The sequence below is a fragment of the Salminus brasiliensis genome, chromosome 1, assembly GCF_030463535.1.
Source record: "Salminus brasiliensis chromosome 1, fSalBra1.hap2, whole genome shotgun sequence".
NCBI classification, from domain to species: Eukaryota; Metazoa; Chordata; class Actinopteri; order Characiformes; family Bryconidae; genus Salminus; species Salminus brasiliensis.
The window spans coordinates 53,798,961-53,814,169 of record NC_132878.1 but is presented as its reverse complement, the minus strand read 5'-3'; the positions used below and the strand labels follow the sequence as shown (position 1 = coordinate 53,814,169).

The 15,209-nt window shown below is 40.9% G+C and overlaps 1 protein-coding gene across 1 annotated transcript in view; it reads right to left on the bottom strand.

Annotated features, from left to right (window-relative positions):
- Positions 1-1,022: 1,022 nt before the first annotated feature.
- scfd2 (sec1 family domain containing 2) overlaps positions 1,023-15,209 on the bottom strand; it is a 167,603-nt gene continuing 153,416 nt past the window's right edge. The window contains exons 8-10 of the mRNA XM_072682666.1: positions 12,408-12,542; positions 9,311-9,430; positions 1,023-2,322 (exon numbers count right to left, since the gene is read on the bottom strand). Of these exons, the coding sequence (XP_072538767.1) occupies positions 2,230-2,322; positions 9,311-9,430; positions 12,408-12,542 (348 nt within the window). The 3' untranslated portion in view covers positions 1,023-2,229. The remainder of the gene's footprint in view (positions 2,323-9,310; positions 9,431-12,407; positions 12,543-15,209) is intronic.

The following is a 15,209-nucleotide window of genomic DNA, read 5'->3' as shown; positions in this document are numbered from 1 at the left end:
GGTAACCCTTATAAACTGCACATGTCCTAGAACACCAGTAAATATAAAACACCCTTCATCCTGAATGGTTGAAATGTGTGTCCAGGCAACAGAATTCATGCTACCCATTAAAATGAATGAATACTGTTTTTTTTTTAATGGCTCAATTATTTAACATGTAAAACTGTCCCAATTAAATAAGGATAACTTGTTGCATGATGTTTAGCAGCATTAACTGCAACCAAGGTTTCTTAATTTGATTGCAGGCTGCTTATTTGAGGCCCTGTCATAGCATCTCTAGTGGATCTGAACTTTGCCTAGGCCACTAATATATTTTTGCTCCTGGATGATTTTTCTCTATGCCTTTGAGAAACATTTGGTCAAACAGCCATTTCTCAGAAGATCCACCAATAAACTGTGTTTCTCAGTGATGCTCGAGAACCATAAATACTTTTTAACATTTATAATTTGTTTTCGTGAAATGTCTTCTGATCATGATGTGTCGTGTTGGTTGATGTAGTGTAGTGGCTTCTCTGTGTCAGAACAGGTACCCCACCTGGACACCAAGCTACACCAATAAGAGTCTTGGCAAGACTCAGACACAGACTAGAGAGTGCAGATCCTGCAGAAACTGTGTGTCAGTGCTAAAATCTTTGCTAAAAAGATCTTTGGGACAAAAGCTCATACATTTGTTTAGCTAATAGAGCTGTGACCACAAACTTCTGGCAAAAATGTAGGGTGCCAAAACGTTTGCCCAACCCCCCACCACCTACCTACTCGGGTAACACCCCCAACACCCCCCTTTTACACAGCCAGGAGCAGTGCTGAATGGAGTGTGAACACCAACGCTTCTTCCCTGACTGTCAGCCATGTGTGAGTTCTGCTCTGCTCACACTGACTGTATTCAGGTGTGTTGTGTGTGTTTGTGCTGGAAGGTGCCAATGTTAAGTCATTTACATGCAGCAACAGAAGCGCTGATAAGAATTCACTGCAAACAGATCTGATAACTGTATCTCAAATTCACACACACACAAACACGTTAGCTCATTCTTTTCCCATTTATTACAACCAGTTAAGTCACATATTTGTGTTGCAAAAGCTTTAAAGCCGAGACTCTTTTGAGGGTTGTTGGTCGCATGTAACAAAATGTGTATTTACAGCTTCTTACTTTTCACTCTCACCCTTTCCCACGCTAACAAGAACTAAAGACACCTTCAATCACTCAAGATCTACCATTCTCAAGTCCTTCAAACTTACTCAAGTCTTTACACTTCATACAACTGTCGACACCTCAGAGCTTCAGAGTGTTTGGACTGTGTGTGTAAGATGTTCAGGAGTTTGCATAAGACACCCTTAAAAGCTTAACCTGAAAATGACAATGTGGCTTAATTTACTAAAAGCTAAACGCAGTAACACCAACCTTCTCTCACACTTTACTGGTCATAACACACAGTCTACAACCGTAATGCAGAGAGATTCTGGTGTTCCGAGGTCACTGCTGTGTCATTACAAGCCATGGCACACTTTTATAAGAGAAATGTGTAGCGTAAAATGGATGGGTTTTTGTCTTTGGGTTGGACTTCAGTGTAGTTTTATAGATATGAAAAGGTGGTGCTGACTAGTATAATGTATAAATAAGGGCCTCTAAGCCTCTTCCCGCCACAGCAGGGACTTTATGATATCCCTGAATGACCACTGACTCCAGATTTAGTCGATCAGCCAAGACATATCTGATATCTGAAATTTGCTTCTTTTAGTTACAATGAGAGAGGTTAGGCTAATATTGCTAACAAACACTGGACCTGAAATGTCACTAAATTCATCTCTGTAAATATATATATATATATATATATATATATAATCTACCAAAAAACTATGTAAACCTATACCTTAGTAAAACGGCATACATCGACCTTACAGCACTGTACAGTAGATTGGTGACAGTGCAAGTCCAGTGTTTTTTTTAGTTTTTTTTTTTTAGCACCATTAGCTTAGCATCTTCTGTGCTAAACTGAAGAAGCAAACCTCAGATATCAAACACATCTTGGCTGATGGACTGCATTTAGTGTCAATGATCAATGATGTCAATTAGACTGGTCATCAGACTGCTCCTTTAAGAGAAACATGACAAGTGCTTGTGCTTTGTATGTATGTGTGTTTGTGTGTGAGTGTGTCTTTCTTGGGGAATGTGTACAGATTACTGATTGACTTCTTCAGAGCTTGTGTGTATATGTGGTCCTCATTCATTTCTCACACGCCTACATCAGGTGAGAGTCTGTTGGTGTTGAACAGGAGGTGTGGAACATCAGCCGGCCTCAGCAGCCTGGTAGACACCACCAAAACCTGCAACACACAAACGCACAGACACAACACGCGTTAGTTCACACTGCACCTGCAGCACACGACAGAATGTCAGACCGCGTTTGTATCGAACACATGCACTCTCACAGAGTGAAGCTAAAGAGACACTATATGGACAAAAGTATTGGGACGCCTGCTCATTCATTGTTCATCCTGCTTGTGTTGGAGTAACAGTCTCTACTATCCAGGCTTTCTACTAGATTTGAGAGCACTGCTGTGGGGGGGATTTTGATTGCGTTCAACGACAAGAGCATTAGTGAGGTCAGGATGCTGGATGATCATTATCCTCCATCTCAAAAGTACTTGATGGAGCACCATCCATCATTCCAGAGAACACAGTTCCACTGCTCCACAGCTCAATGCTGGGGGACTATATACCCGTCTATGATATACCTGACATTAGGCATGGTGCCAATAGGTTCATGTTAATCCTATTCTATTGCCAGTACTTCTTTATTGGGACTTCACAAGCTGTGTGTGTGCATTTGCACAACTGTGTCAGCAATGGGTCCAACTTAAAGTAACTGAATGCATTCATTAGAAGGGGTGGCCACAAACATTTGAACATATAAGGCTGGTTTCACAGACATTAAGCCTAGCCTTGGACTACAGGGCACTTTGAGGTTTCAATGGTAATTAACCATTAAGTGTACAACTCAGTCTAAGACTAGACTTGATCCCTTTCTGATAAACCAGCCCATTGTGTATCATTATGATAATTCACATATGATAATTTAGGGTGAGGGACTTGGTACAGTTATTGGGCTGCTAATCTGGGTTGGTCTTAGTACACTGTCAGTACACAGTACACAACGGGCTCACAAATTACATGATCTTTTACCAGGAGGGACCTGCGATGAGTGTCTGCCTTCCAAAAACACGTTCTGACACATGTGAGAACTAATGCGATGCGATGCCATGCCATGCACGAGACACATTTTATTTTTCTCCAAAAAGGGATATCCGTAAGAGACAAGTGATACAAGCTGTATGTGCACTGATTTGTAGTGAAAAAACACAGAAGGAAAAGAAACCTTCCATGCTTATTGATGTTGTACTGTATAACTATGGTGCTTAGTAGTGATGTGCGATACTGCAAAATTTGGTAGACACAGGGCCAGTATCACCGATACCAATACCGATACTCTGTACTTATGAAAGCAGCATATGCACTTTCATGTAGGAGAGAGTAGTTTGTCAAGATGTATTTAAAAACCGTATGGTAGTAGGAATCCTAAAGTGTCCATTACCAATATATATGTTTCTATAAATTAATAAAAGCGAATAGCCTTCCTACACACAGCACAGTTTGCAGGGCATTTGCAGCTGTAAAATCCTCTTTCTCACTGTGGCCTATAAGTGTCTGCTCTCACGTGACAGAACAACAACAAAACACAGCAGAGGCGGGAAACGGGAGCAACATACAGGACATGGAGAAAAAAGACTGAAACTAAATTACTGATCTCATCATGCTAGTAATGACCCGATACCAGTACCAACGCTGTGGTCAATATTTGGATTGATCTGCCCACCCCTATTGTTCAGCTCCACACTCAGCTTTCACTTCTCCACGTCTTGCACTCTCTTTTGAGTGCAAGGTATCAGTGGTCACTCGGAGAGCTCTCGGATTATGTCTTTCAGCAGTTCAAACATAGCGAACAAGTCAGCCGGCTGACCAAAAAATAGATGGCGTGCATCAGTGCATTCAGTGCATATCATCACTGTCAGGACAAAATTGTATTTTACCACTGCCTAAACATTTTGTGATGAATGAGACTTTTAGTAGTTGAGTCTGAGTCAAGACTGAGACTTTTAGTAGTCGAGTCTGAGTCAAGACTGAGACTTTTAGTAGTCGAGTCTGGGTCAAGACTGAGACTTTTAGTAGCCGAGTCTGAGTCAAGACTGAGTCAAGACTGAGACTTTTAGTAGTTGAGTCTGAGTCAAGACTGAGACTTTTAGTAGCCGAGTCTGAGTCAAGACTGAGTCAAGACTGAGACTTTTAGTAGCCGAGTCTGAGTCAAGACTGAGTCAAGACTGAGACTTTTAGTAGTTGAGTCTGAGTCAAGACTGAGACTTTTAGTAGCCGAGTCTGAGTCAAGACTGAGTCAAGACTGAGACTTTTAGTAGCCGAGTCTGAGTCAAGACTGAGTCAAGACTGAGACTTTTAGTAGTTGAGTCTGAGTCAAGACTGAGTCAAGACTGAGACTTTTAGTAGTTGAGTCTGAGTCAAGACTGAGACCTTTAGTAGTCGAGTCTGAGTCAAGGCTGAGACTTTTAGTAGCCGAGTCTGAGTCAAGACTGAGTCAAGACTAAGACTTTTAGTAGTTGAGTCTGAGTCAAGACTGAGTCAAGACTGAGACTTTTAGTAGTTGAGTCTGAGTCAAAACTGAGTCAAGACTGAGACTTTTAGTAGTTGAGTCTGAGTCAAGACTGAGACTTTTAGTAGCCGAGTCTGAGTCAAGACTGAGTCAAGACTGAGACTTTTAGTAGTTGAGTCTGAGTCAACACTGAGTCAGGACTGAGACCTTTAGTAGTCGAGTCTGAGTCAAGGCTGAGACTTTTAGTAGCCGAGTCTGAGTCAAGACTGAGTCAAGACTGAGACTTTTAGTAGTTGAGTCTGAGTCAAGACTGAGTCAAGACTGAGACTTTTAGTAGAGTCTGAGTCAAGACTGAGACCTTTAGTAGTCGAGTCTAAGTTAAGACTGAGTCAAGACTGAGACTTTTAGTAGTTGAGTCTGAGTCAAGGCTGAGACTTTTAGTAGTCGAGTCTAAGTTAAGACTGAGACTTTTAGTAGTCGAGTCTAAGTTAAGACTGAGACTTTTAGTAGTCGAGTCTAAGTTAAGACTGAGACTTTTAGTAGTCGAGTCTAAGTTAAGACTGAGACTTTTAGTAATCGAGTCTAAGTTAAGACCGGACTTGAGTACTGCAACACTACTAAGCAAATAAAGTTTTTAGTCAACTAATGTGTATTTTTTTAATGCTAACCAGCATCTAATATAAATTAAAACCAGCATATTAAGGTTTGTATTACAGCTATCTAACCAGCTACTAATGTGTTACTTTTCAAAGCCATCTCATGCTTACGTTATTTGTTGTAAAACCATTTAGTGCTGACTAACAACTAATGCAATGCTATCAAGCACATAAAGCAGATATTAGAGCTATTCAAAGTTAACCAGCAAATAAATACTTAATGTATTTTTATTATTTATTTCCAACTAGTAAGTGCAACTCAACATAATGACCATAACGTGGGCACTGTAGGGCGAGCTGACGTAGATGCTGAGGTAAGCTGTTTCTCTGCACCATTATCACCCCCCAGCACTTTTAGGCCCTATCTGAAAAAAGAAACCTTAAATAAATCATTGATTTGAGTTCTATTTATGAAGCGTGAGCGAGACAGAAGAACTGGCTTTAGCTAAAAAGCTTGTACAGTTCCCGGAGGAGAAAAGGGAGATTTACAGCATGTTAGGTTTGGTGTTTGATCAGAGGCATTAGTCCTGAAACTCACCATAAATGTCTCACTGAGGACGCACAGAAAGAGCTGTGAACCCAGACACACGCGCACACACAAAGACATACACACGGGTATGCTCTCTGAGGTCGAGCAGTGTGTGTGTGTGGGCCGCCCAGTCTGCAAGCTTCTCTGTTTTCTGCTCTTATGATTTCTGATTTATGCATGACACAGAGCTTTGATCCACAACAGCCCTTTCATTCAGTCAGACCTCAATTATATCTCTATTCATTCTGGGGGAGACACACTCTCTCTCTCTCTCTCGGTCTCTCTCTCTCTCTCTCACACACACACACACACACTTTTTAATCAGCTTTGAACCTCTATGGTAATAAGCAGCATGAAAAGCAATGATACAGGACCTCTGATGTCCTAATGAATACAGGTCAGCATGCTTGCGTGGGTGCAAACCCATATCCTACCCATACACACAAACCATTCGAGTACACAAACGTTTGTAAACAGGACTTCCTTCACCCATTCAAGGGATTACAATGTTAATACCAATAATCTAAACTAGACGCTGCTTTAGAAGGTATCACTTCTTTTTCAGATGAAGGATATTTCTTGGGTCATCAGACAAAGGAAACCATTATAAAATATGGGTCAGTATCTACTGCCCCTCTGTGTCTCCCTATAAATCTTTTATTCATTTCCACACATCTGCAGCTCTTTCATATCCTCGTGTACACGTGTATTCTCAAGCTTGTGTAGAAGACTCAACCCACATATTCCAAATGTGCAGCTCCATTACAAAGTCATTGCACTCCCTACTCTTTATCTTCTGGCTGAAAGTCAATTAACACTTTTAATCTAAAAGCACTGTTAGTATTTTTTTAAATAAAAAAACAGAACTGATTTTAAAGCTAGAGGTTAAAGACAACCAGGGGGGCAACATGACGCTAAGCCTCTCAGAATCAAAGTGGATATCATCACTGTCAGGGCAAAATTGTATTTTACCACTGCCTAAACATTTTGTGATGTAAACTACTTGAAATGAATAACTGTACATGGATGTATTACTATAATTGAGTTGAGCAGCATTTCAGTAGTGGAAACTTGTTCTAATGGACCTACCTAACTCTTTATGTCTTCCCCCACATCCAGTCAAAATGTTAAATATGTATCACAAGTACATTTTGTTTGGGTAGCACAATAATGCTGCATTCCATTTAAATTGGGACAGATTTTCCCTGTTCCAAGTAGGAATTGTAACTGGAACACTCCCACAAGTTGGATTTCCTACTTGGAAAGTCAGGAGAGCCTCACACAACATCAACAGTTCTACTGTTGCACTTCTATCCATCTGTCCCTCACTGAATCAGTCGTACACTCCATACTGTCCTACTTCTATCTGTGGACGTGTTTCCATGATGTCTGGAGGCAAAAATACTGTATAGTGTGTTATCAGCTGGTTCTAACCTAACAATTTTAACCTGGAGCATAAAAAGAAGGACATTTTGGTTATATTTACACCAGTAATTGTTAAATCAGTTGTGGTACTTTTTCAGAGATGCTTTTTAAATTGTGTATAGCTCCAACATCTAACTTTTGATGAGGTCATTGGAATACAGCATAAACTTCAAAGGGATCCCGGTTATTTCCAGAGATCAGTATCTTAAGTGCACCACTTAAATGCATACAGTGGCATTTTGGGCATCCCTGGTCCAAATTGTGGTGAATGTTTGAATGGTGCTGTAAATGGTTGAGTGAGTGGAAAATGAACTGATCACAGACCATTTTAATCAAAATTGGTGTATTAATTTTGTTTAGTACAAAAAAGAAAAGGAGCACCATGCGCTCGCAGGTAAGTTTTACCAAACATCTCAGACCTTTACCATCTTGTTAGTTCTATGCCTTAGTTTACAGTCATTGTTAGCAGAAACCAGGTGATGTAATTTTCAAAGCTTTAGAAATATTCTGGCTCCTCAAAACTTGTCCCTAACAATCATCAGCTATAGGCTCCTTTATCCAGCTGCCTTGCACTCAGAACATTAAAATAACATATGCAGAAGAAAGGCCGTAAGAGGACCGCAAAGTGTTTCTGGTGGCCGTATCTTCAGTTTGGAGGAACAATGAAAGTGAAGTTCAGGTCAGGAAGATTAAGAAAAACATAGAAATGAAAGGAAAATTTAAGTCTAAACAAAACCCCCGCTTGACTGCAAAGGACCCTTAGGAAGACTCTAGAGTGGTGGTGCACTGTTTTGCAGATCTTCATGAAGAGTCATCTGAGGAAACGTGATGAAGTTAAAATAGAACTTTGCAGCTACAATGAGCAACTGTATATTTGGAAAGACACCTCCCTAGCTGCTAACTACAGGGGTGAACCAATCACCACATGTAAAAATGCTGAGGATGAATAGATGACTTTTACAGCAGGATAATGATCAAGCCAAAATCCACAGCGACCTCAAGAAGTGCAAGCTGAAGGTTGAGCCATGGCTCTCACAGTTTCCCCAACTTAAGAATGATCCAACATCTGTGGATAGACAGCAAGAAGGCCCAAGACTATCTTACAGAACTAGAAGCTTTGGTGAATTGGTGATTTCCTAAACTTTCTTGACTTATTTGAGGACAGTTGTGTGTTCTTTATAACGTGGCTGACATCATGGTCCAGCACAGTCAGCATTACTGGAAGTTTTGGCTGACTCCCACTGATTAATAAGAGGCTAAACTAGTCACTTTCAGTGGAAGTCAATGTAAAAAGATTTTATTCCAAGTAATGTTGAAGCATTTTTATTGGTCTATTCATCAAAAGATGAGGAAAACTAAAAATAAAAACACATGTTTTTCATTAGACAGCAGTGAAATGCAAAACTGCTCAGAACACAACACTAACATAACACCACTAGTTTGTGCTGTTTCTTGTTTCCAAAAATATAAGAATTATGTATATATATTATATATAAAAAAATTCCATGGAAGAACATTAACTTCAGCAGTTTCTAGTCATGATGTCATTGTAGTCATTGTAGTGTGTTATGATGCGTTAAGAGGGGTTTTCATTGGGAGTGGCCTGGAAAGATGGATGTATTCACATTTGTATGTGTTTCAGACCTCCTGAAGTGGATAGATTTCAATCTGTTGTACATGGATCTCAAAGTCCATGAAACTGGACAAGTAGGCTTAGAAGACAGGGGCTGCTTCTGAGTGACCATTCTAAACACTGTGTTCCTGCTCTTGGAGCACTCATACACTGTTAAAAGTATGAAATCCTTGAGGAACTTTTGAAGGTTCAGTTTAAAACTGTGGAAGAACCTCTTAAGGTGCTTTGAGGAACCTTCCAGGAACCTTTTTCTTCTAAAAATCTCCAAAAAAAAAGCACCTTAAGAGGTTCTTCCACAGTTTCAAATTGAAGGATGTCCAGACGTTCCTCAAGGATCTTATATCAAGGATGGACTCCAGGGCTCTCAAGTTAGGGAATGACTGATCTGCATGTAAGTCTATATACTCACCTGGGTCCCAGCTTTATGGGAGGAGACAACTTCACGAATGAGGCGGAGCTCTGAAGGGGTGACTCCACCCACCAGGACGAGAACCAGCAAGGGGTTGTCACTTGGGTGAGGCCGGTTGACCTATAGGGCGAATATAAGAGTTCATTCAGAATACAAGAGACATTCTCTAACTCCTCACTTTCTCTTTTTATCCCTTTCCCTCTCACTGTCTCTTACTCTGTTGCTCTTTCTGTATTGCGAGTTAGACCTCAGTTGGAGGGCTGTGGTGAGACTGGACTTGCCCCCATCCATTATGACTGACATGCGTGTGTGCATGTGTGCGCACACACACAAACACACACACATATGCACACACCGAGAAAAGAATCAAAGCCTCATTTCTACAATAGAATAAACATGAGCCAATCAATATAAGTACACAGACATAAAGTGCATGGATTCTTTCAAACAGACACACTCAAAAAGAGCTAAAAGTGCATGCGCACACACACACACACTCTCTCTCGGACACATGCAGATGTTCAGTTTGCGTGCGCCATGCTGGGGCTCGGTCAGTCCTGCTGTGCATGATTGGCCTGTCAGAGATAATGGCAGCGTGTGATTGGCTGAGTGGAGTGGCGAGTCTCTGAATAATAATCATGCAATCAGAGGGACGGGCGCTGGAGGGTGGGGACTGAAGCAGGGCTGCAATGCCACGTGTTGCACTGGACACTAACCTGGCATGGACAAACATGTGTTTGAGAGAAAGAGAGTGAGAGAGGAGGAAAGGTGAAGAGACAGATGGACATTTGCAGGGCAACCATGTGCTTCGAATGTTTCATCAAATATGCCCTTATTGATTATGATATTAATGAAGGGTCAGTTAACATGCTGAGGCAGTTTGTGTGTGGGTGTTTTTTTTTTTTAGGAACAATAAAAGTAGACTGCTGGTCGTAATTTATATTTACTGACAGCACGCGGAAATAAGAATGTGTGTGTGTGTGTGTCTGTGTGAGCATGTGTTAGACCCATGGCAATACAGACACACACCCCAACACATGGCATGCAGCATGTACATGTGCACCGGCAGCAACGTGCTGATTTCCTCACACACACAAACTTGCTGTCAGATTCAAGCTTATAAGTGAAGAGCAAAAGGAACGAGAGAGCGAGGCAGAGAGAGAGAGAGAGAGAGAGAGAGAGAGAGAGAGAGAGAGAGAGAGAGAGAGAGAGAGAGAGAGAGAGAGGGGAAAATTCAGACTGCAGTGGCTCTCGTCTAAAATTAAGGGTGTACAAGAGAATACAGGGTGCGAAGAGGTCTGCTTAACACACAAACAAACACACACACACACACACACACACACAAACACACACACACACACTCTTTATATACAGAGCAGGCAGTGGAGTAAGCAATCTGTTGTGCTTCAAGCAAACAGCACTTCACTGGGCTCACAGGGCGGACTGTCTGTAGTTCTGTCAGTACAGAGAGAACTTGTATGATAGGTTCTATGATATTAAAGCACGAACAGAGCATAGGAGTGTGTGTGTGTGTGTGTGTGTGTGTGTGTGTGAGAGAGAGAGAGAGAGAGAGAGAGAGAGTATGACTGGAGGGTGAGTGGACGTAACAGAGCTATAGACAAGCTCCAGCAGCTCTCAGCCTGGGTCTGCTGGTATGTAATCAAAGATAATGCAGCAGAGTTTACACAGCCACCTCCCACAGATCAGAATGACAGCTCAACTCATCACTGACACCCCAACTCACCCCAAACTACATCTATATCCATCTACATCTACACCCATCACTGACACCCCAACTCACCCCAAACTACATCTATATCCAACTATAACTCACCTCAAACCACACCCATCACTAACACTCCAACTCACCCCAAACTACATCTATATCCAACTATAACTCACCTCAAACCACACCCATCACTAACACTCCAACTCACCCCAAACTACATCTATATCCAACTATAACTCACCTCAAACCACACCCATCACTAACACTCCAACTCACCCCAAACTACATCTATATCCAACTATAACTCACCTCAAACCACACCCATCACTAACACTTCACCTCACCCCAAACTACATCTACACCCATCACTAACACTCCAACTCACCCCAAACTACATCTATATTAAACTATAACTCACTTCAAACCACACCCATCACTAACACTTCACCTCACCCCAAACTACATCTACACCCATCACTAACACTCCAACTCACCCCAAACTACATCTATATTAAACTATAACTCACTTCAAACCACACCCATCACTAACACTTCACCTCACCCCAAACTACATCTACACCCATCACTAACACTCCAACTCACCCCAAACTATATCTATATCCATCTACATCTACACCCATCACTGACACCCCAACTCAGCCCAAACTACATCTATATCCATCTACATCTACACCCATCACTAAAAACACTCCAACTCACCCCAGGCTACATCTATATCCAACTATAACTCACCTCAAACCACACCCATCACTAAACACTCCAACTCACCCCAAACTACATCTATATCCAACTATAACTCACTTCAAACCACACCCATCACTAAACACTCCAACTCACCCCAAACTACCATCTATATTCAACTATAACTCACTTCAAACCACACCCATCACTAACATTCCAACTCACCCCAAACTACATCTATATCCAACTATAACTCACCTCAAACCACACCCATCACTAACACTCCAACTCACCCCAAACTACATCTATATCCAACTATAACTCATCTCAAACCACACCCATCACTAACACTTCACCTCACCCCAAACTACATCTATATCCAACTATAACTCACCTCAAACCACACCCATCACTAACACTCCAACTCACCCCAAACTACATCTATATCCAACTATAACTCATCTCAAACCACACCCATCACTAACACTCCAACTCACCCCAAACTACATCTATATCCAACTATAACTCACCTCAAACCACACCCATCACTAACACTTTACCTCACCCCAAACTACATCTATACAACGACAGCAACAGTAAGCAAATAATACACAGTGCAGCATGAACCGCTATGAATATCTAGTTATGCCGGTGTGTGTGTGTTACCTTCATGAACATGCTGAAGCCGGTCTTTAGGAGATCAGTCAGCCCTCCTGAAGTGTGTTCTATGTCAGGACACTCAGGTCGGTTTGGATTGAAGATCTCTTCCAAAACCTGCTTCAGGAATGGACGATATGTGGCCTGTGGAGACAATATGCAACATGTCAGCATGTGAGGGTGTAAAAATATTAATCCTCGGGTGCCATGGGGACAGCATGTTCAGAAATAGTAACAAATAATGCATCAACACACACGCATTCAAATCTCCAGCACAGCACTCAGTCTCTGCTGATTCTGGGATTATTATGCATGAAGGGATACTCATCTCTAAAAGAGCTCCCAGATGAGACGGGATGACCGCAGTGGTTCGAGCTGGCTTAAAAAAGTATGAACCAGGATGTGTGTGCTTGTATTAGTGAAGCAGAGAAGGCGAGCAAGAGGATATACATGTGGGGCTTTAGTTTGTGAGAGGCTCACACATCGCAAAAGACTGACAAACAACTTCCTGAAAACAATACAGCACAGAATCACACACTGCAAATAAGTAAGGTTTCATCACAAGGTTTAATTTATGTAGTGCAGGGTAGTGGGTAACATCCATGTGGCAGACTGGGGTTCAATCCCGCAGCAGGGCAAGCACACCACCCTACATCAATAAGGGGTCTTTGGCAAGACCTCTAATGCTGCATTCACTTGCCCGTATAAGACTCTGGATAAGGGCGCTGCCACAAATATAAATGGAAATGCCATAATTTTGCTTATGTTTTTGCATTTCTCTGGCAACATCTGCAAGGCTGGACAGTAATAATCAACCTGCTATTCATTAAAAAATATCCAATTCAATAAAAGTAAAACATAAAAAAATAAATAAAATAAGAAACACTAGTTGTTTACTGTACTGTGCGTATATTTCACAGAATGTACACATTTGCTGTTTTAGTCACCTCTTGCATGCTAAAGTACAGCCTATCCACAACAGGGTTAGCTATAAACCAGTGTAATATATTCAGCCTCATGTAATAAACAATGAGAAAAATTCTAATTCTTTATTAAAAACTAAAACTAATTTTTGTGAAGGATTTTCTTAATGCACAGGTTCCTTAGAATGTACTAAAGAGGTCATTAATATATACACCATACATGACATTTCAGTTTTAACCTGCAGATATATCTTATTGTATAATCTCCATGTTTCACATCATCCTTTCACTAATCATATTTTTCTATATGCAGATATTTGTCATAGATTAGGTTGGAAAGTTGGTCTGAACCAGACAAAAGAACTACATTAAATTATGTGATTTACTTCAATTAACCAGACACTTTAGTGACCTATAAGACCACCCCCTTTTAGGGCTGCACAATATAGCGTTTCAGCATCGTTGTCGCAATATGTGCATGCGTCATGGTCACATCACAGGATGTACAATGTTCCGTGAGGCAAATTAAATTACACATAGGTCGTGCTACAACTTGATTGATAAAAAAGAAAAATTCACCCTGTTCTCATCTTCCATGACAGAGCCATAGTATCTGTGGTTAAAGTGGCAGAGAGGAGGACACTGCACAAACTGCTCTATATCATAGACCATGATGGTCACCCACTGCACACCATCATTAAGGACCAAAGGAGCAATTTCAGAGGCAGGCTCTTCAACATTTCCCAGTGGGGCCGGATGAGGGAGGAGGAAGGATGAGGACTGAGTCTCTTATGTTTATCAGAGGTTTAATCTGCACTTTTAACACTTTACTGTACATTTGCACTGCTGGACACTACTTACACTTTACTTTAATAACAATATATGCACATATTTATTCAGCATTGTCACCTGTCTGCTTCATCCCTTATTGTTTTGACTGCGCTGCCTTTTATCTCCTGGTTGGTTTTAAACGCATATTATTTACATTCATTCTATTAATTATTATTATAATAATTACTGTATTGTATTACTGTGTGTATTACTGTGTGTATCTATCTATCTAGTAGGATCTAGGCTGATATATATATATATATATATATATATATATATATATATATATATATATATATATGTATGTATATCAGGCAGGATCATTGACCTTCAGAGAAATCTGGTGAAAATTCCTGTATTAAACAACTCACCTATGGAGCAAGTTGTTACAGCTGGGCTTATTGTGCTTTTGGTAGCTTAGAGACAATGACACAGTATCAAAGCAAGTTCAGCCAAAGTTAGTTTGTGCACTGTTTTATATGGAATAATGTCAAATAGCCTTGCTTATGTGGTTTCAAACACTGGTATCCTTTAAAACGGATCAAACTACAACTCTCTGTCAGAGCTAGAAGCAATAGTGACAGCCTGAATTCTGTCTGTATGTCTGTTCATGGTTGTTCATAGTTCAAGTGATCCAATGAATAAAAACGATGAATGTAGATTAAATGAATCCTGTCAAACATGTGTACGGTCCAACATTGCATTCTACTTAAATATGCACCAGTAGGCTTACACAACCGCCATTATTCCCCATGTGCTAAAGATAGGGTCTGTGCACACTCAACTCAGAACTATAGGTTAGTGATTCAGTGCTGCTGAGCCACCCAAATAGGACAATCTATTTTTAATCCTAGCCGGTCCAACTGAAGGCCATGACCCGAGGTTTAAAAAGCGTGGTTCCAGAAAGTTAAGCTGTGTGTAATGAGCAGTTATGCAGGACAAGGCCAGAGACAGTGGTCATTAATGTTGGAGAGATAGGAGAATGTTTAAAGCTAGGTGTACTGATTCCTGTGGACTGTCATCACCAGCTGCACGTATAACAGCAGAGCTGCTGTTT